At 30.3% G+C, this 25,038-nt stretch overlaps 2 protein-coding genes across 4 annotated transcripts in view; one reads left to right on the top strand and one right to left on the bottom strand.

Annotated features, from left to right (window-relative positions):
- Positions 1-9,868, top strand: part of LOC105786339 (F-box/kelch-repeat protein At1g57790) — an 83,304-nt gene extending 73,436 nt beyond the window's left edge. The window contains exons 1-2 of one of the 2 annotated variants that reach the window (XM_012612716.2): positions 5,949-6,089; positions 8,425-9,868. In XM_012612716.2, the coding sequence (XP_012468170.1) occupies positions 6,058-6,089; positions 8,425-9,517 (1,125 nt within the window). In that variant the 5' untranslated portion in view covers positions 5,949-6,057 and the 3' untranslated portion in view covers positions 9,518-9,868. Of the gene's footprint in view, positions 1-5,948; positions 6,090-8,424 lie in introns of those variants that run through there. The other variant, XM_052635349.1, reaches the window with a different exon arrangement.
- Positions 9,869-13,145: 3,277 nt separating this feature from the next.
- LOC105786336 (heterogeneous nuclear ribonucleoprotein Q) lies at positions 13,146-17,004 on the bottom strand. Of its 2 annotated transcripts, none has more exons than XM_012612713.2 (9): positions 16,867-17,004; positions 15,650-16,065; positions 15,463-15,579; positions 15,127-15,267; positions 14,824-14,997; positions 14,506-14,713; positions 14,228-14,400; positions 13,649-13,734; positions 13,146-13,473 (listed from the first exon to the last, which is right to left on the bottom strand). In XM_012612713.2, exons 2-9 carry the CDS (start codon positions 16,028-16,030, stop codon positions 13,332-13,334), a joined length of 1,422 nt encoding a protein of 473 aa, XP_012468167.1. In that variant the 5' UTR covers positions 16,031-16,065; positions 16,867-17,004; the 3' UTR covers positions 13,146-13,331. The 2 variants fall into 2 exon arrangements, with proteins under 2 accessions (XP_012468167.1, XP_012468168.1); XM_012612714.2 differs by having other exon boundaries at positions 15,650-16,405; positions 16,867-16,993.
- Positions 17,005-25,038: the final 8,034 nt, after the last annotated feature.

Raw genomic sequence — 25,038 nt, 5'->3', positions numbered from 1 at the left:
CCGAATTCAAATTAAATAATTTAAAATTTATTTATTAATTATATGTTTAATTATAAAACATCTAATTATTCATATAAATTTAATTTTAATTTTATTATTATTTGTAAACAATAAAATGGACCATTTGTATAAATCGAATCAAACCGAGCTTTAATTTGATTTCTTTTAAAAAATTAGTTTCTAATGGCACATCTATTGCATGTGATTTTAAGTGTTTAATTTTAATTATTATAATTAATTTTTAATTCATTACTCGAATTGTTAAATATAATTAAAATATATTAATTTATATAAAATTTAAATATAATAAAAAATTCATATACTATATTAAAAGATTGATATTTTGTAGATATATAAACTTTTTAATAATATTAAAAAATCAAATCATAATTAAAACATTTGCACTATTTCAATCATAGGACAAAATTTTACTTTATATAATCCTTATTTAAAATAATAACTAATAAATTCTTTTAAATATATTAAGTATTTTGATAATTCTAATATAGTAGTAATAAAAATTATTATCATTAAAGCATTTTTAAAAACAATAAAATATATATATATTATAATATAAACTCTTCACTATTCAATTTTATTTTTATTTCCTTTATAGTTAATAAATTGACTATATTAATTTGTAAATAATATAATTAATATGTAGCAAAAATATCAAGTAAAAATAAAAATTACAAAAAAACTTTTTAAATCATTGTAATTGTAAAACTTTTTAAGTAACTTCTACTTCAATTAGAATTATTTTAACTAATTTTTTAAATAATGAATGTAAATTAAAATATAATTATTTTTAATTGTGTAACTATAACAACTTATATAAAATTATAATTGTTGTTAAATGTATAAATATCACAAATTTTATTTATACACCAACTTTTTTAATAAATAATTATAAATTATAAATATTTTAAATGTCAATTTAATAATATGATAGAAAATAAAGGTATTCTCTTGATTCAAAAGTTATTTTTAAACTTGTGCCTATATATATATATATATATCAGTTTTAATGTTACATACGTTGCATGAGATTTTATGCGTTTAATAATTAATTAATTTTTAAAATATTGTAATATTTAACGAGATTAATAATTTTTATTTAAATTATTGAATATAATTAAAATAATTAACCTATCAATCCAAATATTATAATAGAAAATTTTCAGATCATAATTAAAGCGTTTTAACATAATCAACATACAATATAGTTTTACTTTATATAATTAATGCAAGTAATATTATTCAAAATAATAACTAATTAACTCTAATAATAATAAAGTTATAATTAAAGGATGAGTATTTGGGACACTAACAGTATATTTTTTTATTCTATAAGTAACATTAAAAAATTAACATGTGGTTCATTTTTTAAAAATATTTATTTTTTAAAGTATTTTACCATACCCCTACAGGACATTTGTCAATCACCTGACCCTGTGGAGTCTAAAATATTTTATCTCAAGTTGATACTTAAATTTCTTTTTGTTAACTAAATTTGTATCTTTTTGTAACACCGTTAAGTTTAAGATAAGTGGTAGAATAAAATTGTGACACGTGACGTTAATGACATTATGATGATGTTATAATCTAAAAAAATATATTAAAAATCAATAAAATTGTTTTTAAAATCTATTTCCATTTTTATCCATTTTTCTTCTTATTTTTCCCGATTTTCCTTTCTTCTTCCCAATTTCCCTTTTTTTTCTTCCCCCGAATGAACCCTAACCGCCTCGAGTACAGCTGACGAAGCTTCGATTGGGCACCACCAGAACACTTCTCTCCACCACCTCTCTTCAAATCGTCTTTTATCTGTGCACCATCGACCCCGGCGTTAATCGTTCTCCAGTGGAAGGATGAGCTCTTTGCCTTCGCCTTGTTCTTGCAGTAGCAATGGTGAGGAAGAGAGGCCAAGATTCTTCGATTCAAAGGCAAAGAGCAAGTGCTGGGCCAGTGCTGAAACTGTTCCCGGTCGTCATCCCGAGCGATGGCACAAAGACGCTGCCGATAACATCGTCTGCAAGTGTTTCTGTAACTGCCAAGGTTGCATTTGTTTCGAATAAAACCACATCGTTCCTTTTCCCAAAGGTCTATTTCTCATCAACCCATCCACTTTTTCACCAATTCTTTGCTCCTTGCTTTGTTTTTTCATTTTTTTTTCGTTCTTGAGATTTTAATTTTAGCTGATTTTGGAATGGATTTAGTGTGGGCAACGTTAATTTGAGCTTAATTTAACGATAAAGGGGATTTTTATTTTATTTTATGCTTTGTTTAATTGTATGAGGAAAAGGAAATAAATGCTAAGTTTAGTGAAGTAGACATTATAAGAACAGTTGAATCAAAAGAGGAGCAAAGAGTAATGAATCATACAGTGATAGGGTCTTGTATAGTGAAAGGCTCGAGACAGATATAGCAGTCGTCTTCCACACTGTCGTCAAGCACTCCTTCGATAGAAGACGTCAGCGATGAACATGAAGCTGCCGTTAACGCAACCGGCTTTTCGAGCAAAGAACAAGCAGCAACAACAACAACAGAAGGTAAAGAAGAGGAATTAAAATTAGCCATTGAAAGCAAACCTGTTTAGCAGAGCAAAGAAGAGAATAAAATTGGGAAGAAAAAAGGAAAACCTGTTCATCTATTTTTATAATTTATAAATATTATTTACACATATTTATTTCTTATATTGTTCATTATATTATAATTTTTTTTTATTTTAAGTACTTTTACCTTTTGAAAACTTCAATTAAATGAATTTATTTTGATAATAAAATTTACCACTTGTATATATCAATTAAAATGTCAATACCATGATAATTTTTTAGAAAATAAATACTAAAACATGTTAAATAGTATTTTAACAATTAATTAGGAGTTGAACTCTTAAATAATTAAATATTATCCAACAATAATTTTTAATTATTTTTATACTAAATTTCTTTTAACTAACATGATGACATTTTGACGTGTTATGGAAAAGTAAAAATAAATGATAAAAATTAGAGTGTATTTAATATTTTTATATATTTAATATTCTTAATCTAATGTCTTTGCTTATCTAAATTTCTTTTACTCACAATCTAAGCTATTTTTTCATTTTATTCCGTACATTGTTGGATTGCGAGACCTAAAAAATAAAAATCTAATTGAAAAATATAAATTAGTAGAAAGAGACAAGTAGGGTCATATCCATAGAGATCGATGATAGTTTTATTTCTTTAATAAATAAGTAAAATGGTTTAAAATTAAAAATTAAACAAAGTAAAAAGAGATCATAAAATAAATCTTTACTTATTCGGTAACCAAGAAGCAACTCGTTTGAAATTACTTCTTTAACCAATAAATAACCTCACAGCTTAACGTCCAATATTTAACTTAATTACTGGCAACATTATGAACTAGAGAGACCTAATTCCAACTAACAAATTCACCTCAACGGGGTTCATTTAAGCTAGATCAAACATACACACCTTATAATCGTCCACAAACAAGTTATTCAATTTGTCACTAGTATTAGAATGAATTAAACAATTACAGATTTAATTATCCTAATTGACTCGACAACCATTCCAAGCTATTGAATATTGGTCACCTATTAAACAAACCTAAACAATTGTAATTAAAACAGAAAATGCACGAATGTCAAAGAAAAAAAGAATTAAAGCATAAATAAATCTTACAAAGCTTTAAAACCCATAAAATAAAGGAAACAAAATAAAATTAAGAACAACTAGGTCTAAATCTCTCCTAATCTTAACCTAATAATCTCTATTTATAGGAAAAATATATAATAGAGAAAATATAAAAGTGCTCTTAATTAAATAAGTATAATTTTCTAGGTTATTTTGATAATTTTTGCGTCAAACTTTCAAGCTATTTTGGACATCCTTTTGACATTTTTGGGCTTCACCTTTGAAATAAGTTTAGCTAGACCTTTTAAATCATTTCGAATCGATATATTATGGGTCCAAAACAAATGTTTGTATCTCAAGTTATGGCCAAAATACTAAAACCGCATTGTGTTGAAAGCCTAAACTGTAAAAACTTGCCAAAAATAAACTTTAAGCTATTTTTTCTCCAATTATTCCCTAAATCGATAATAAATAAAATATTAGTATAAATAATATAATTGAGAACATAAATAGCATAATTCAAGGAGAAAAATATCACAATGTTGCATATGCATTATATTTATTTTGAACAGACATATGTGTTACTATTACTAGTACGGTTTCCACCCACATTCCGCGTTGGATTAATTATTTATTTCTTAACTAAATTATAGTCTAAAAATTTAAAAGTTAAAATTTGCTCAAAGTTTTTGTACACTTTGTTTTTTGGAATTTAAATTTCATATTTTTATTTTAGGAATTTAGTCTCTCTATGTTTTGAATTTAGAAATTTAGGTCAATTTATTAACTCTCTTAAAATTCTTTTGTGTTGGTGTGATATTTTGAAAAAAATACAATAAACTTGTTATCCATGTAACAAAAGAACAACATTGTAATAGACCGAATTTAATAAATAATTTTAATAAAGCTAAAAATTCTTAAAATTCACATCACCATTTTAATTGCAATAAAGTATTAGATTAACTAATGCCATTATAAACGTTGAGGTATCAAATTATGTCAAAATTAAAATATATAGATTAAATTTCAAATTTGAACAAAATATAAATATCAAAATTGAAATTTAACCATTCTTATAATCTAAAAAGTAAAGGGATTGGAATTGAAATTTACCCATAAGGTTCTCATGTCAAAAAAAAGAAGAGAATAGATAAAATGGACAGGTGTCCATTGTGAGGCCTTCTTTTATATATAGTTGTATAGGTAGTTTCAAATGATATTTATTTATTGGATGTTATTTTTAAACGTATATAATGCTCTAAATTCATAATTTTCGTATGCATACACACGAGATAAAATTACTAGACATTAATATTTGTTGGTAGGGTTGAGTTTCGGTTTAATTTGGTTGAGTTTTTATTATAGATTTCCAAATTCTTCATGATAATTTTGTTTAGTTATCTATTTTTATATTAATTTTGAATTTTATTTTTATGTTATAAAATTTCAAAGTCTTTTATACTAGTATTTCTTAAAAATAAATTTTCAATTAAATAAAATTTTAAATTTGTTTTCATATAATATTTTTAAATCATTTTTATTATTTTAAATATAAAATATTTATTTTTACATCATAATTTTTAAAGTTAATTATAAAGTTGCCAATTGTTGCCCGCCCAACTTCGTGAGGTCTGGCCACGTGGCGCTAAACTAGACATAAAATTAATAATTTATTTATTTATTTATTTATTAACTTTTAGGATTTAGAGTAATTAGCAAATTCGAATTTTTGGATGTGCGGCTGTTATAGTAAATTTTAGTCTAATTTATTAGTTCATTTATATTATAATAATTTAATTTTTAGTTTAAACTATCATTTGCAGATACAAAAGTTTTATTGCTCGCTTTTTTTTCAGTTTTACTTATAAAAGTTATGCAGTAATATTTGAGTTTTCTTTAAAATTTTCACGTTAAATTATGTTATAAGATTTGACATGTCATTTAACGATTTTAACAATTGAATGATTTAATTGATGTAAAATGTAATTAAAATGTTATGAAATTGAAGGACCAATTTGAAATTAATAAACAAAATAAACGTTACATTTTCAATTTTAGAGGTGAAAAAACCATTGACCAGGTGGCAAAAGCCTTCTCTGCCGTTACTTTCTGCTTACCATATAAATCCATAGGATCTTCTGTCAATATTTTTTTCACATCTAAACTAAACCATTAAACACACGCCACGTCGTCAAAGTCAATCAACCTAACACCAATTAAATTACGTGGCATCCATGCTTCGCTGTCTTTTGTCCTTTTTACGAAGGAATCAGCCACACTTGATTGCACCCTTAACACATTTTCACTACTTCACTTTGAGCTTATGTGCTTCCTTTTATATATAATCTCATATCACACTCCCTTTGAGAATACACAGTAAAAACTTCAGGTTTTTTTTTTTTTTTTGCAGGATATGGCTGAGAGAAAGAGAAGGAAGCTTAAGTTGTAAGTGTTTTTATTTCTGGGTTTTGTTTTGTGTAGCCAATTTGATAAGTTTAACATTTGCTTCTTCTTCTTTTTTTTGTGTGTGTGTGTGTGTGATGAAAATGAAACTTTTAATTGCTATGCTAGGGTTTCATTCAAATGAATTGGAGTTTTCTGTGTCCTTGATATGAGATAAAATGTGTTATTTTTTGAATTATGTAAAATTTAATCAAATCTGATTTTTTTAAAAAAAATTCTGATCTGAAACAGTTGGGGTGAATTGGGTTTTGCTTTGTTGTCGTTTAATGACTGTATTTGAGAGTAATTAAAGATTTTTAGTGTTTAGAATAGCTTGTGGGTTTTAATGAATTTTTAATTTCTTTAATTCCTCAATTTGGGTTTTGGGAATTGGGTTTTTCTTGGTCATGCTAAAAAATTATTTGAATGTCTAGGGTTTCTGGTTTAAAACCTAAAATCCAGTATTTATGTAAGGAGATTATGTTGAAATGAATGAATGTGGGGGTATTTCAGCCGTGTCACTGAATTTTGGTAGTGTCTTTTGCACCACAAGGTTATGGGTTCTAAAGGTCTGTCAAAGAAGGGTCTTTGAGTTGTTACCGCTTGTTAAGTTCTTGAGTAACTCATTTGCATGCAGAGTACTGTTAATGGAGGATTAAAATTTAAGATTGTTTTACCATCTGTGGCTTCTTTTGGTGGACTTTTGTACTACCAATACGCGGTTACTTAACAAAGCCTTAGATTTTCATTGAGGTATCAACATTCTTCTAACCAAGATCTTAGTTTTCACTGTTTGATCAATGTTTTCCGTTATTTGAGATAGCCAAATTTATAGAGATCAATCTTTCCAAAGAAAGGTTTTAAAGAAAATCGTTTTAATTATGGTGCATATGTTATTTGCTAATTTTGTTTTAGGCTATACAACAAATATACCGTTCTTAAATAGGAATATGACTTAAATGGTTAATACAGTGACTTCTAATAGCTTCAAGTGTAACCGACGGTTGCATGTTTAAATTCGTTTTACAATGTGTGACTTCTTTTAGTGGACTTTTGTACCATCAATAGGCAGCTACTTAACAAAGCCTTAGATTTTCATTGAGGATTTGATAAAATATCAACATTCTTCTAGCCAAGATCAATTCCATTTCATGAAATCATGATGGAAATGGTTATCCTTGTGTTTCTTGAAATCGTCAAATTCATAGAGATCTTACTTATCACTTTTTGATCGATTTTGTGTTATTTGAGATAGTCAAATTTATTGAGACTGATCTTATCAAAGAAAGGTTCTAACAAAAATCTTTTTAATCATGGTGCATGTGTTATTTGCTAATTTTGTTTTAGGCTATACGACAAAAATCCCTTTCTTAAGTAGGAATATGACTTAAATGGTAGATATGGTTGCATGTGAATATGAAGCATTTTGCATGTTTAATACAGTGACTTCTAATAGCAACAAGTGAAACCGACGGTTGCATGTTTAATGTCGTTTTACGATTTGTGACTTCTTTGGACTTTTGTACTACCAATAAGGGGCTACTTAACAAAGCCTTAGGTTTTCATTTAGGATTTGATAAAATATCAACATTCTTGTAACCAGGATCAATTCCATTTCATGAAATCAGATGGAAATTATTATCCTTGTGTTACTTGAAATAGTCAAATTTATCGAGATCTTACTTATCACTGTTTGATCAATGATTGTGTTATTTGAGCCAAATTTATAGAGATCTTACTTGTAACTGTTTGATCGATGTTTTTGTGTTACTTGAGATGGTGAAATTTATAGAGATTGATCTTATCAAAGAAAGGTTATAAAGAAAATCTTTTTAATCATGGTGCATGTGTTATTTGCTAATTTTGTTTTAGGCTATACGACAAATAATGCCTTTCTTGAATAGGAATATTGACTTAAATGGTAGACACGATTGAATGTGAATATGAAGTATTTTGTATATTTAATACAGTGACTAATAGCAACAAGTGTAACCAACGGTTGTTGTTTCTTTCCTAACTGTACGTACTGTTGCTTTAAATTTTCCACTCGGGAAGTGTTTATGGTTAAGTCAAATAAGTACCTTTTCGGCGTGTACCATTTTAGCATGCAATATGTAATGAATAGAAGATAAAGATATGCTCTTTTTCAAAACTTGATCAGTTGTAGGTTCAAGAAACAGCAAGCATTGCACACTGAATTTGTTCTAAAGCATGATAAGCTGTCCGACATAATGGAGCAATTTAGGGTTCTTCTCTGGGTTTCTTTGCCACCCTTTTCTTTTTAGTAGTTATAACTGATAATGGCATTTGAATAACAATAATCCTTTTGGCTGTATAGGTTAGCCGAAACAATAAATTTGGATGAAAAAAAAGCAACCGAGGAGGAGGAGAGTTTGAAGCTACAAACGTGGGCTGATCTTCCTGTGGAACTTTTGGAATTGATTCTGTGCCGCCTAACACTAGAGGACAATGTTCGAGCTTCTGCTGTATGTAGGAGGTGGCATAAGGTTGCAGTTGCAGTCCGGGTGGTTAACCAATCACCGTGGCTTATGTACTTTCCAAAATATGGTAGCTTGTATGAGTTCTATGATCCAGCAGAGCGTAAAACCTACTCTCTCGAGCTGCCAGAGCTACAAGGATCCAGGGCTTGTTACACCAAAGATGGTTGGTTGTTGCTGTACCGACCCAGAAATCATGGTGTGTTCTTCTTTAATCCCTTCAATCGCCACATGATTAAGCTTCCCAGATTTGAGTTGACATATCAGATGGTTGCCTTCTCCGATGCCCCAACATCTGACCTGTGTGTGGTTTTTACGATTAAGCACATCAGCCCTACTGTTGTCGCTATTAGCACATGTCGTCCTGGGGATTCTGAGTGGACCACTGTTAATCACCAGAACCGATTGCCATTCGTTAGTAGCATTTGGAACAAAATGGTATTCTGCAGTGGAATGTTCTATTGTCTTAGCCTCACTGGTTGGTTAGGGGTCTATGATCCGCTGCTGCGCGCTTGGAGTGTTCTTCATGTGCCTCCTCCGAGATGCCCTGAGAACTTTTTTGCCAAAAATTGGTGGAAAGGAAAATTTATGGCAGAGCACGATGGAGATATCTTAGTTATCTATACTTGTAATACTGAGACCCCCATCATATTCAAATTGGATCATTCCGAAATGGTATGGGAAGAAATGCAAACCCTTAACGGTGTGACACTATTTGCTAGTTTCTTGTCGTCTCATTCAAGAACCGAACTCCCTGGTGCAATGAGGAACGTTGTCTACTTCTCTAAGGTTCGTTTCTTTGGAAAGCGATGCATATCATACTCGGTTGATGACCGTAGATACTACCCTCGCAAAGAGTGCCATGACTGGGGAGAACAAGATCCGTTCGAGAACATATGGATCGAACCACCCCGAGATGCATCCTTGAATTGAACATCAACACTGGTAGTAGTAGTCCAAGTAAGTATATGTTTAAAGCTGTTACAACATATAAACCTAGTTATATTTTACAACATCCATGAAATGGTTGTTGATGCTTTCTATAGAATAATTGCTTATGAATGAGTTGATCATGTAATGACCATGTTTGATACAAACTCCATTGGTGCTCTTTGCTTTTTAGGGAAGAACATTGTTATGCTCTTCAGAGATTTCAGTTAATCTTAATTTACCTTTTTTTGTTATTTTACGTATGAAATGTCTTTTCAGTGTAAAGTTATTCAAATACAGCACCTGTTGATCATATGTAATTTAATTTCTTATTCATCATTATCTTTATCTTTATGTGATTGTTTAGGGTTTGTGATCCATGTTTATTGCCTTAATGAGAATGGCTTTGAAACTCAAGTTTTATCCATGGAAGAGAATGGGGGTTTAATCCATTTGCCGAATTAGGTGTTTTTTTTCATGATTTTCGAGGATATTATATCAAAATCTGCGGATACAAGAACTGACATTTTTTAAGAATATTTTACACATTATTTTATCTATACTATATAAACATATAATATCCTTTTTAGAAAAGTGACCCTATAATTTTAAAAAAAATTATAAAAATGACCCAACTTCCAGATTAATTATGGGAATGACCTGAAATTTATAGTGTAATTCGGTGCCGCCACTACCCAAGGCGGCACCACCTTAAAATTCCACCAAATCATAACTCAATCAATTTTTCACAACTTTTTAAATTATTGGGTCAAAAAAATAAAAGACGGTTATATTATTATTTTTTTCCTATACCAACTATGAATATAAGTCTTTTAAGTTGAATAAAATTGTGCCTTTCTACTCCTTTTAGCAAACAAAGTCCGATTAGCATTTAATTCATGCTTAAAATTCCATTAGAAAGAACTTCAAGAAAAATTTAAGAAATAGCAGTAAATCAGATTTGTTTAAGATGGATGCCTCTGATTTGAGTTTCCGCAAGTCAAAGATGGAAGCTTTTCTTGAAAGGGTGAAGGAACATATGGAAGCTGATCAATATACGCTTTTGTTGCAATGTGTCGATGAATTCAACAATGGAGGAATCACCGTTTATCGTTTGAATGAGATTGTAGAAGTTTTACTTCGTGAATACCCAGGTTTTTTTACTCAGTTTCAATTCGTTTTAAGCTTAGCTAATGGCGTAACTCGTAGAGTTCAATCAGCAGATAGTAGTAACAAAGGGAAGAGGAAGCTAGCTTCCGATGAAGATAGAAAAATCGATGGCTTGAATGAAACTAAGGATCAATTGGCTGAAGCAATGGAGTTTTGTGAAAAGGTAATGAAGCAAACCGGTTACGATAAGTATTTGGATTTGTTGAAACATTTATATGCTTATGGTACTGGGAAAATCATAATGGTTGATCTGAAAACCGCCATCGCTGAGAATTTTCATGCTTTTGGGGAAGAATTTGATCATCTTTTTGAGTTTTACACGAATATAAGCCGACCAACATCATCATCATCATCGGAGTCTGAAGGAAAAAAACGAAACCAAGAGGTGGACATTGTTAAAGAAAGCTGTAAACCTCGACAAAAAGGGCCGTCATTAGAATCGAAAATCGGTAACAAAAAAAAGAAACCTGAAGAAGAGATTGAAAAGGTGACGGAAAGCTATAAAGTTAAACGAGAGGGACCATCGTCATCATCTTTAACGAAACCCAAAAAGGAGATTAATAAACCCGAAGAAGAAGAGCTTGAAAAGGTGACAGAAAACTATTATCTTCTATCGGAAAATCTATCGGGAGTTTATAATACTGAGATTGATGAAATTGGGAAACAAGTGTTGAATTTCAGTACTTTTTCAAAAGGTGTATACAATACTAATAAACAGAAACGTCCCGAGGTTACGAAACAAGAAATGGTGATGAATAAAATAGAAGATGAGGTGTTTGTAAGGGATATGCAGATGGAATGGTTGCGCTCCACGAAGAAGAACGCAATGAAACTATTTCAAGATATCAGTGATGGGAAAATTAAGGAACCAACAATGGCGGACGTGGATGAGTATTTCACAAGTTCTAATTATAGATACCTTGTGAAAATGTATAATGGATTTGGGTCATGGTTAGTGGATAGGCTCCGTCAGGCACCGGAAACTATTTTGCCGGTGATTATTAAGAGATTGAAACAAAAGGATACTGTTCCGGATTGTGAACTTTGCCAACAACATCAACAAATGTTGGAGGATCAACAATAATCTTGAAGGCAATGTTCAAACTCAAACTTTCCAAGAAATAATATTATTAAGAGTGGTAATCACGAATCCCAAAAATAATAATCTCTGTAAATTTTACTTTTATTCACAATAGCATTAACTAGTTTTCTATGGATGAATAAAACATTAGTATTTTTCTAAATCTCAAATTTATTTATTTTAAGTTAAATTCTCTTCTTCTTCTCTTTTTTGAAAGATGTGGATTTAATTTTTGTATTTTAGTTTGATCGGTCTTTATATTTTCTAAAATTTAAAATTTCAGCCATCACCAAACCATTATTATTAAATTTATTAAATTAAACTCTGTTATTTTTAAAATATGATGTGCCAAACATATTGTCATATATGTGATGATTTATCATCTTATTATTTCTACATATTACTTGTTAAAAATCTAATTAATAGATTAATGAGGTTCATTTGCATCAAGATTAAATTTTTAAAATTGAAAAGTATAGGGACTTATAATGATTCAATTTGAGAATATGAATCAAATCTACGATTGTACACATAATATAAGACTAGTAATTAAATTTAACTAAATAAATTTAACTACTATTGTTTAGGTGAGGACTAAAAATTGAAATTAGAATCATACAGGAACTAAGGTTGACCAATCTAAAAATATAGGGCCTAAAATTGATCAAATTAAAGTATAGGATTAAATCCAAAACTTTCGCAAAGTAAATGGATTTATAGCAGAATTTAACTTTTATTTTGAACGTGACGAAAAGAATACGTTTTAGCATGACATGAGCAAATTCGTATAAAAAGTAATACAAACCGAACATAAATTGGAATGATGATGAATAATGCAAATTATGATATTTATGGATTTAATTAATATTTAAATTCAAATATTTTAATTATCATCAACAATATATTCAAACTAAATATTGGTATTAGTACTCAAAAATCTTTTATCCGAATTTCTTTATGTTTATGTTTCCGGATAATATAAAAATTTAAGTATTTTTACTTTTTTAAAAAATTGATAAACGAATTTAAACACTTGTTTTCAACATGTTTGATAATTAAATCTTTATGATAAAAAGATAAAAAGAAATTACATTTATATGAATTGGTACAAAATATCATATTTTATATTTACATCGATAGGAGCCTAACTTTTTTAACCTACTAAATTCAAACATCTGAAGTTATTTATTTAATTTGAACTCAGATTATAATAAATAAATTTAACTAAATTTTGGCCTAATTATGTCCATTGCTGAGCCAAGTTGTGGCTAAAATTCTTTATTTTCTTTGCTTTGGCCTAGCCAGATTAAAAAAAAATATTAAAAGAATGATTGATATAAATATATAATTATAATTTAAAATAAAAAATATAATGGGCAATTTTGATCACTGGAATTGGCATCAGCCATCAAATAAATATCAGTTATGGTTTTACAGCTACATTTGCCATCAAATTATGTTAAAACAGAAACTAATTGGGTAATCCTTACTGCTTAGCCTCAAATACAACTCAAGCAGATTCGTTCTAAGCTTCAGACCGTGAAAAACATGAAATTGGGAACTAAACTAATATGGATTATACCTACGCCGTCCTCGGCTACTGTCATTGCTGCTCCGCCTTCCACCACTCGAACTGCTACCACTAGCACCACCTCGGCTGCTATGGGGCTGTGGTGGAGGGGTGTGTGGTTGCACTCCAGGCTGTTGCCTGTACCAAAATGTAAGCAATTTCTCAAGTGAGCGTCATCATGGACTAAAACAAAATAAGAAATGAATGGGTAGCACATGCACCAGTCATGTCAAAACACACACGCATGCACACATAGAACAATAGCACAGGCTCACATGATCAATTGCACCACAAAAGCATTGTTAGAACTTACAAGACATATCCAATCCTTCCATCAGGTAAAAGCATTGGCATCATTGCCATTCCTGCAGGGGTTGGACCTTGACCGTAGATCAATGGCTGCAAGATTTTAACATAAATATAAGTAAAACATTATAAAATGGTGCTAAAGAAAAACAAAAAATCAAGTACACGCATTCAAAAGGTCAAAAATTAATAGTGGCACCTTATTATAGGCAATGTCTAACGGTCAACTCGCATAACAATGTCTACCATAGGATATTCACAAACTTATTATAAGAAAAGAAATTTTGATGTAGGAAAGAATGGTGCCTTTCTTATTCTTTATCAAGTGCAATGTTCCTTTACATTCCTGAAGGGAGTATTAGAGAAATAACAGGATACAACCAGTGCAGACTTATGTGCCAATTTTAGATTAATCACCCAGTATTCACAAATAAAAAACCCAAGTTCAATCTAAAAGAGATCTGAGCCCATTCGAATTGTTTCCCTTAAAAAAATGTCAACTATTTCACTTTCCAACTTTTTCCAATTACAAATGAGCATAAAAAGGCTGAAGTCTGAGAAGACAAAGTGAAAAAAAGTATCTAACCTGTCCAAAGCCAGCAGGACCAAATCCTGTCCCAAGACCACCATATGCTCCCCCAACTAAACCATATCCGAGAAGAGGTGGGAAGCTTGAATCTAGAGATGACTTCTGGGAGCCAGATGCTCCAGACTTCTGATCCGCTTGTGGTTTTGCAAGAGAGCACTCCAATACGTGACCTTCAATAACAGAAAACCCAATAAAATAACATCAATGATGCCCTTAATCTCCATGGAAAATACAGAAGTTAATAAAATCTGTAAGGTACAAGATGTATATCCTACCATCAATCTCATATTTTTCAGTGTTCTTCAATGCTTTCATGGCACTTGACCTCTCCGCAAAATGCACAAAACCATATCTGCTGTTCTCCTTTCCAACTTTCGCAGGTGGAACTACAACTTTCAAGATCTTTCCATGATGTTCAAACAGCTTCCTTAGGCGATCCTGAGTTATATCTTTTGGCAAATTCTTAACATACAAAGCCTTAACCTGCAATATATCAAACATTATGACTAGACAACTCCCTGTGCACATTATTCTGCAAATAAGGCCAAGCATTAAAGCCACAATGCATTATTCAGCAAATAAGATTAAAAAACCTGAGTATTGGAAAAAGATTCTGCACTTCTTGGGTCTGCCCAACTCACGGTTGGAGCATTATCATCAAGCTTAAATGTTGGCTTCATCATTTTCTGTCTTGAGTATTCAGCACATGCATGATTATAGTACTCTATGAAAACAAATCCACGGTTTCGGCTAGGGTTCATTGGATCCTATCAATGTCAAGCTCATTGTATCAATAGCTGATATAAATTGGCACATAAGACATGGAACTTTTAATTGAATTACATCAGTCTCAAAAATCTGGAAGTGACAGACAACAAATGCACTAATGCACAAACCTTCAACAATTCAATACTATTGACTCCAGGACCAACATCTTTTACAACCTTCTTCACATCTTCCTCCCCCCAGTTTCTGGGAACATTACCAATAAATAACTTATTCTTTGCTTGAGATGTTGAACATTTTATCTTCTTCCCCTGAAGAAGGCAAAAAGAGTAAACAAGAAAACAGAAAAAAGCTTCAGGGGTGAAAATAATTGGAAAAAAACAAAGCCACTATTCGTCTACTTAATTCATAGGAAGCAAAAAGGAAGACGAAAATTGGATACAAACAAATAACAGCACGTATTTAATGTTAAGCCCTACTAGAATCTGCAGACCATTCTTTCTCACCTTGAATTCAGAACCATTCAGATTTTCAATAGCTTTGGAAGCCAACTCTTTGGATCTGAAGGTCACAAAAGCATAACCCTTGGCCTCCCCTGAATCTTTCTCCTTCATTATCCTAACCTATAATCATGACCTAGTCAGCCAAAATAAGAATAATACAGCCAGACATTGTGAAATTAGCAAAAGTTACCTCTATGACTTCTCCTATAGATTCACAAAACCTCCTCAAGTCCTCATCAGAAGCATCATGAGGAATGCCACCAAGGTAAACCTCTGACCCATGAGGAGGAAGTGCAAGAAGCTCCGCATGCATCTTTTTCTTTTCTTCCTCTGTTTCAAAATCATCCATCCCCTCATTAGCATCAGAGCCTTTCTGGAAATCAACAAGCTCAGCATCCTCGTCCTCTTCTTCTTCTTCTACTTCCACTTCCTCTTCTACCTCTTCCTCAACTTCCACTTCCTCCTCTTCCTCTATTTCTTCATATTCAACCTCTTCCTCTATAGTCTCCTCAGGATCATTGTCTCCATCAAGGTCCACCTGCTCTTCAATCTCTTCCCTTGTCCTTGGCATTTTATGTAATCTAATAAACCAAGCTTGCAAAGCAACTGTGAAGGAAGCACAGAAGCCAGAAGCATTGACAAAAGAAAAGAGTCCAAATGTGGAAAGGAGGAAACAAAAATGAGAGGCCAAATGGAGTTGCAGAATAAGAATTTTGTTTGAATCTGTGCCATGAAGATAATATGGCTTTCACAGGAGTCGCAACTTGAATGACTCTCAAAAAAGGGAATTACAAAATAGTACAAATAGTAATAGAGACAAGAAAGAGAAAGTTCTGAACGATAATCAAGAGGATTCAGATGCTCAACAAAGTGAAATTCTTGAAAGTTAGATAATAGATTGCCCCCAAAAAAAGACAATGGCCAGTTCTACCGTTTAATTATATATCTGGGAAATGCATTCACCAAAAGGGCAAAAGGGAAAGAAAAACACAAAAGGCAAAAAGTAAGGAATAAGAAATTGAACTAAACTAAAAGGGAGAATATAAAGAAATTGAAGGGATACAATACGAGATTCCAGCAAAGGAGCAAAAACATTATTTCTTTCATAAATCTATTGCTTACGACGCTATTTCAACAACAAATTCATGAAATTTTACACAAACAGAAATACGAATTCCATTGTTTTTCAAGACTTCATGTTCATGGATTATCACTTCAGAATAGCTTAACGAATTTAATCAAAATATAAAAACAGTAAGCCTACAACAATTTCGAATTCAATAAATGGCTAACCGAAAAGAGAGAGAGAGAGAGAGAGAGAGAGATTAAACAATCAGCATTAAGCACAAAGAAGAGAATCGAGAACAGTGAACATGAACTTAGAAAGAGAAAGCAAAGAGAAATTACCGAGCAGGAAAATTTGAAGAAAAGGAGGGAAATCTAGCAGAGAATGCTGAGGGATTTTGTTAAAGCAAACCCTAATTTTGAGTTTTAAGAAAGAAAGTTAGGGGACGGGCGCTTTACTTTCGCCGGCCTTTATATTCGAGTGATTTTACCACATCATTATTATTAGGGTAAATTTAACTAGTAGTCAGTCAACTATTAGTAAATTTCTTTTTTAGTCATCTAACTATGAAAAGTTACAAAATATCATCCAACTATTAGTAAATTTCTATTTTGGCCACCTAAATATGAGTTACAAAATGGTTATCCAACTATTCAATTTTATCTTTTCGGTCACCATCGACTAACAATGGTAGCTTTTAGAATTAGCATAATAACAACTTTAACTCTCAACATTTATAAAATATGTCAAATTTAATATTGATTATAAAAATTTAACTCTCGATATTTACGCATTGTGTAATTTAGTTTTTGTTTGTTTGCTCTTCTTTATAATATTGGGGTAAATTTTTTTAAAATGAGATAATATGAAATTTATTATCTTGAATTTTTGGTGTTTCCATTATATTGAGTTTTGCGCTTCTTTATAATATTGAGAGTTAAAATTACTATTATGTCAAATTTAAAAGTTGTCTGTTAGTCAACTAGTGATAATAATAATAAGACAAATTTGAATAGTTTAGTGGTAATTTTGTAACTTTTCATAGTGGAGAGAATATTCAAGGTCCAAGTCCGGACCGACTCTTTCTTTAGTTTGTAATATTTTATATCATGTAATTTACAACACATAAAAATTAAATATACAGATAATATATAAATATTACTATAACGTAAACATTAAAAATGTTAAGATAATTACATATAATTTTTAATAAATAAAAATATATTAAATTATTAAATTTAAATAATATAAATATATTTTTAAAATTTTTAAAAAATAATAATATGAATGGGTTTAAGAGGAGCTTGAGTTAACCATTTATGAATATAGACAAACTTTGGCAAAATTTTAAACTCATATTCCGGGCATAAAATATATTAATAATATACTTAGACCCATCCCGGCACGGTCCATAAACACATTTATTATCTCTTACGTCACTATTGGTTTCAAAAATTTGAAATAGTTAGTTTTATTCTAATTTATTTTAATAAAATATTTAAAATTTATACAAATAATATAAATAATTATTATTGAAAAAGCACTTTGATTTACCTTTGTTTCAATTTAAGGTCTAAATTGATTTTGCAACAAGTGTTTCGATAAAACTAACATGGATAATTACAATCTCACTATTGCCCAACTATTTGCACTCACTTTCCCTTAAATAACTTCATTTACAAGTATATTATTTCAAACAAAGAAAGGGTAAATTACACCCATGGTCACTTTTGTTTACCTTAGGTTACATTTTAGTCACTTATATTTGAAATGTTACGTTTTAGTCATTTATGTTATCATGTTGTAACATTTTAGTCACTTAGCCATTAATAAATCGTTAATGGTGTAGTGATAAGTGACGTCGTTAAATCATCATATCAAACAAAATTTTAGGTTAAATTATACAATTGATCCCTATATTTTTTCCTTTTAAGTAATTTAATTTTTTCCTTTTATGTTATTTAAACTTTCCTCTTTTTTTCCATTCTCTTTTGTTTCTCCCTTTGTTTTCATACATTTCTCATTTCTTTTAACATATTAGGAAGTCGAATTGGTAGTGAAAAAAGAAGTAGGAAGTCGATTGTCATCATTTGCCTATAACCAAAACCCTATAACCAAAACCCATAAACCCATACTATGCTTCTTTCTTCACTACCAATTCGACTTCCTGGTATGTTAAAAGAAATAAAGAATGTAGGAAAACAGAGGGAGAAGCATAAGAGAATGAAAAAAAAAGAAAAAAAAAAGAAAGAAAGTTAAAAGAACATAAAAGAATTAAATTGCTCAAAACAAAAATTTATGGGGACTAATTGTATAATTTAACCTAAAGTTTTTGTTTGAAATGATAATTTAACGTGCCATCAGCTTACCATTACACCATTAACGACAATTAACGGCTCAGTGACTAAAATGTTACAACACGATAACGTAAGTGACTAAAACGTAACATTTCAAAAATAAGTGACTGAAATGTAACCTAAGGTAAACAAAAGTGACCATAGGTGTAGTTTACCCAAAAAGAAAATGCTTAAAGTAACAAAAGTATGAACACCCAACATATACCATCAAGTGTAAAATTTTACTATCTTATATAGGTTACAAGCTAAACATTTCATAGTTTGACTAAAATTATTAACTCGAGAAAATTTGTGATTTACCTCTATAAATAAGTAAATAAAAAGTTAACTATCTTATATAAAGATAATCTGAGATATATAATTCATATTAACAGAGATAAAATGAAAAAAAATATAAAAATATAATATTGAAAATATATATATAAAAATCTAACAAATTTATTAGAGCAATGATTTGACAAATTTATTCACCAACACATTATCAACCACAAAGGAATAGGTGTTTGAACTCTCCATTTGCATGCTGACAAAGCTGATCATAGCTGGACACATCTACCATGATTGAAAAATTAGAGAAATAAATAATATGAGTGCTTAATGATAGAACAGGTGTGTAGGATACTAAGGATGCGTTCTTTATTACTTTTCAGATGAGCTTTTGCATGTAAAAATGTTTTTTCTTGAAAAGTAATAAAGAACAGACATTATCTCAGAAAAATTTTCAACTTAAAAAAAGCATTTTTTTTAACTTCTCCATATGCTAAAAAGTGCTTTTGGCTTCTATTTACATTTTTAACCTTTGTCTTCCCCCAAAATTTTTAGTATTTATATTTGGTATATAAATATTATCCCTTTTAAAATTTTAATCTAAATATATGTAATATTTTAATTTGTTAGGTTTATATTTTCCATGTTATGTTAATATCTAATATGAGTTATATATTCAAATACATTTTAAAATAAAAACAATACAAATGTGTTAAAAGCATTAATTAAAAATAAAAATAATTTTATAATAATACAATTGTGTCAATATCTAATTATTATATTTAAATATTTAAATATAGTTTATATATTCTAATTAAATTTAATAAATAATTAATATTAATTACTTAGAAATATTTAAATTTAATATTATATATTAAAATATTAACAATAAGTTATGATAAGTTATTTTTATAATTTTGCTAAAATATCATAAAATTAACTAATTTGAACATTATTTAAATACATATTTGTTACTTTATAATATCATGTCTAAAATGAACATTTTATTTCTCAAAAGTACTTTTTGACAACAATACAAAACACTCAATTTTTTCAAAAGCACTTCTCAAAAATGTTTTTCCATAGTACTTTTCAAAAGTAATAACGAACTGGCCCTAAGTAGCAAGATGTGACTTGGCAAAGCAATAACTAACTATTGGAATGTGTACAAGCTCTGTTGCTTTGCCTCTTATTTTTTCCTTAAAGTACTTGTGTCTAATATAGATATGAAAAATGACCCTCCAAATATATACCAATGTTCGAAGATGATAAGATCCGAATAAAGTGGACGCAGAATGAGGTGGGTGAATTTTATTTTATTAGTGATTACTTACCCCACTCCATTATATTAATTTATTATTTGACGTATATATATATTTATAACAATTAAAAGGCAAAAATATGTGATATAACAAAATTTTCATATTTTATATTTAAATATTTACTTGTTTGTAAAAAATTTAAAAATAATTAATAAAATAAAATTGAAGCAAGGCAGTGTGGAATGGGAATAGATGCATCCAACATCTATGAAGATGGTAGTAAATTTTAATATTACACATTCATAGTGAAACAAAGTAGATAATGCAACAGAGCATGCTAGTTGTGGTGCAGTAATGGATTTAACATCAACCACCTCGCTTTGCTCCATTATCATCCTTATATGTCAAATATGTATTTGTCGAAACCTTTTTTGGTAACTCGACTTTTATTTTAAAACGAAGACGGAGTCGCCACCAATCATTTTTATTAGGTATGATTGGATCACCTCAAAACTTAATCATTTTTAATAAAAGGTTAAAATTACTAAAACGATAATTTTTTGTCTACAAAATCCAGGAAATGAGTGCAAGAGTTAGTTACGTATGAGGAATGGTTAGCACCCTCATAACGCTCAAAATTGGTACCTAGTTGATTACTTCATGTCTTAATGTCGGGAATTGAGATTTCGAAGAGAATTTAAAATGCGATCCTCATTTTGCATGATATTATTCGATAACATTAAAAATATCACTATCTAAATTAAATTTCATGGGAATGGCTTTCTTATTTTGAGTCGATCAGGACGAAAGAAGTCATGTCCCATAAGTTAGGGCATAACATCTTGAATCCCCAAAAATAAAAATGTTTATCGCTTAATTTATTGTCTAGACCTTACATATTTTCAAATTTAATAGAGATATTTAATTATTTCTAGGAGAAAGTCATACTCCGATCCCAAAATAAGAAAACATCACCTTGGTTTTAATTACTTCTTTTGTGTTGTGCAAACATGAATATAACACTTATTGATATACGATTAATTTATTAGAATGTGATATGAAAATGAACAAGTGTTTCAAGGAATAATATAAATTATGATGATGGCAAAATGAAATAAAATAGCTATATAAGTGAAAGTGGAATAATACTATAGTATATAAATGAAAGTAATAAAAACACAACTATAATAATAACATTAATCAATAATAAATCAACATCATATTTAATTAAAAGTGAACACAAAAAAATATAATCACTTAAGGATGAAAATGGAAAATGTATAATTTAAAAAGGGGGAAATGTAAATAGCATGACTTAAGAGTGCTGGAAATTAAAAAAGCAGAAAGTCAAAGGGCCAAATTAAATAAATAAAAGGCTAAATTGAAACTTAAAAAAATTTAAGGCCTGAATTGCAAAAACAACAAAAAAAGGCAAATAAATGACTAAATTAGCATATGTGAAAAGGTACAAGGACTAAAAGGGCTATTATCCCCACCATTGCACACGTGTCACATCCAAAGGGGTTGCCTGTGAGTCAGGGAGACTAAATTGCACAAAAATAAAATAAAAAGGATAGAAATAAAAAATGGGACGAAATTAAAAGACAGTAAAAAAACAAAAATGCTTAAACAACAATTAGCCCATTCCCCTCAAAAACACTTAGATCCTCTAAACGACGTCGTTTTGGGCTTTTGAAGCCAAGCTTGAATGACGTCATACCAGAGGCCCTATATAAATTAAAAAAATCTAAAAAAATCATTTTTAAACCTTTTTTTTCTCTTTCAAAACTTCCCCCTGGTCCGACCATATGGCTACTGCAACTCTGTCGCAACCACCGATCATCGGCGATGGCAATCGCCACATCTGGTGGCTGAAAATTAAAAAAAAAGTTTTTAGAACCTTTTCGAAGCCTTGGAAACGGATCCAGGGCTAAAACATCCCAATAACTAGCCGGAAAAAAAAAGAAGAAACTTTTCAGTTTCCTCATTTACTTTTTGGAAAAGGGCGAACCTTAGCCTCTCCTATCAAACCAGAGAGGGGCTGTCTGTCATTGGAGACAGTGGCCTCATCCATCCACCGTAGGGAGGCGAATCGGCGTTCAGGTAAAAGAAAAAAAAAACTAACTTTCGTTTTATGTTATTGAAATTTAAACTGAAAAAATGCCTTTTTAATCTGTTTTTGTTCTTTTTGTTCTCTATTTTCATTGATGGTTAAAAATGTTTACAAAAGATTTTGGGCTTTATATTCGAGTTATAATATTTTTTTGTTTCTTTTCTCTGTTTCTCTAATGTTCTGCTTCTGTTTCTTTCCTTTTTTGCAAGTTTTTTATGGTGGTGGCAAGGGGACCTTTGGTCAACAGCGGTGGGAGTCACGCCCCTTGCCATTCCAGTGAAATGGTAGCAGAGAAAGCATCAGACCTTAGGCGACATGCTTGCTGACCTGGCGAGGGAAACAACATTGATGACTTTAGGGTTTTAAGGTTTCTAGTTAATTTTTTAGAGTGTTGGGCTTGGGTTTGTATTTGGGCTTCTAGGTAATTTGGGTAATTGGGCTAGATGGGTTTTGGGTAGTATTTGGGTCTGTAAAATGGACTTTTTATTTAATGGACTTGTCTATTTATTTATTTATGTTTGTCTATTTTAGTTTGGGCCGGACAAAATTGGACTATTACAGTTGCCCCTCTTTACTTATTCTCAAGTAACGGGAAGGAAGTAAAGACTTTAAAGGAGGACCAATTCTGTCCGATCTCACTAAATCTCAACTTCTTTGGTGCTTCTCTTTTTCAAGTAACCCACTCTTTCTATTCATTGGTTACTCTACTCCATTGAATCCGCTTTGCTACAACTTTAGGAAGGCAAGATTTAGTGTCACAACTTCTTTTTGCTCTAGTGCTACTTTAAGGAGATAATGTTTGCAATTGTAATTTCATTCCAACCCACTGCAACTTCAGGGGGATTGGAATTGTTGTTTTATCTGTTTCACTGTAACTTTAGAAAGACAAGATTCAATGTTGTAGCTTTATCTTACTCCTCTACATCTTCAGAGAGCTAAGCTTCGCTACTATATTTTCAATTCGATCCTCTGTAACCTCAAAGATATAGGATTTGTAGTTTCATATTGCTCAGTTGCATCTTCAGGGAGATAAAATTCACTATTGTAGTTTCAATTCAGTCCACTGCAACTTCAAGATGTAGGATTTGTAACTTCATCTTGATCCACTATATCTTCGTGGAGATGAGATTCATTGTTTCATTGATCCATTACGTTGCTTTCTGGGGAATAAGACTTGTAGAATCTGTTTTATAGGCCTATATTTTTGCCAAGCGATTAGGATAATATGATTGGAATAAATCAAATGCTCTTAGCTAGATGTGTATGCATGGTATTTGTATGAATACAAAATTTCATTTGAGAATGATCTATTTTTTCGTGCTTAGACCGACATTGCTCGTTATTCGTCCAAGTGCTATCACTGATGTGTTACCATGCCTTCCATTCAAGTCTGGTATCTTTGACAGGAAACCCGAAGAGGTAATCACAATCTGGACTATTCGTTTCAAGACCTTTCCAACTTTCAAATTTGGTTATTTCTAACTAGTGGTCCTATTTCAGGTCCCTGTACTATGTAGAAAATTTTCAGAGTGATATGCAGAAATCCTTTTATACTTTATAATATTGTTAGTCCATTAATCATTATTTCAATGCAAAAATGCTTGAACAAGGTTGCAACATGGAAAAGACTGAAATTTATTGAGGTAAAACTTTAGTAAAAAGATTAACTAAAATAACAAACATTGCTAGAACATAGAGTGAGTAAAAATGAAACTAAGTGCTCCAGATATCACAGTATGAGCTTTTTCGAGCTAACTTGTTGAGGAGCATTCTAAGCCTGATATGTGTTTAGGAGATCTAGATTGGGCTAATTGGGCTAGATGGGTTTTGGGTGGTATTTGGGTTTGTAAATTGGACTTTTTATTTAATAGACTTGTCTATTTTATTTATTTATGTTTGTCTATTTTTAGTTTGGGCCGGACAAAATTGGGCCAGTACAACAATCCATCTTTATTTATTCTCATGTAACAGGAAGAGAGCAAAGATTTTAAAGAATGATCAATTCTATCCGATCCCTCTGATGAAAGCATCGTATATTCATCTTCAAGTTGAGTTTCGTATGGAAACAAAAATGAATTACTAAGTGAAATTTAGAAAAAAAAAATAGCAACATTAACTTAGGAAAAGGCAGCAAATTGAGTTTGACTCTGCGTTACTTCTTAAGAAAAGCGTTAACGTTAATCTACAGGTGGGCTGGAAATTGGACTGAATTAGTTTCCCTGTTTATGGATATGCTCTTAGTCCGACTTATTATTTGTCCAAAACTATGACGTATTATAGTTTAATCTATCTCCTTAAATTTTATACCCGTGTAAGTAAGTCTTAAATATAGAAATTCAAATATCGTGGAGACATTGACTCGAGAAAATCTACTTTGAGTTAAATGATCACTTTTACGAGAGAAGTTGTAGCTTAACAATTTAAATTGTAAAAAATTGTTGTTTTATCCGCTACTGAATTTTTTGATAAAAACGAGTCAGAAGGAAAAAAATGTGACAAAAAATAGTTTTTGTT

This window comes from Gossypium raimondii, chromosome 1 (genome assembly GCF_025698545.1).
Source record: "Gossypium raimondii isolate GPD5lz chromosome 1, ASM2569854v1, whole genome shotgun sequence".
In the NCBI taxonomy this organism is placed as follows: Eukaryota; Viridiplantae; Streptophyta; class Magnoliopsida; order Malvales; family Malvaceae; genus Gossypium; species Gossypium raimondii.
The sequence above is the reverse complement of the archived record's forward strand: the minus strand, read 5'-3'. Positions and strand labels throughout refer to the sequence as shown.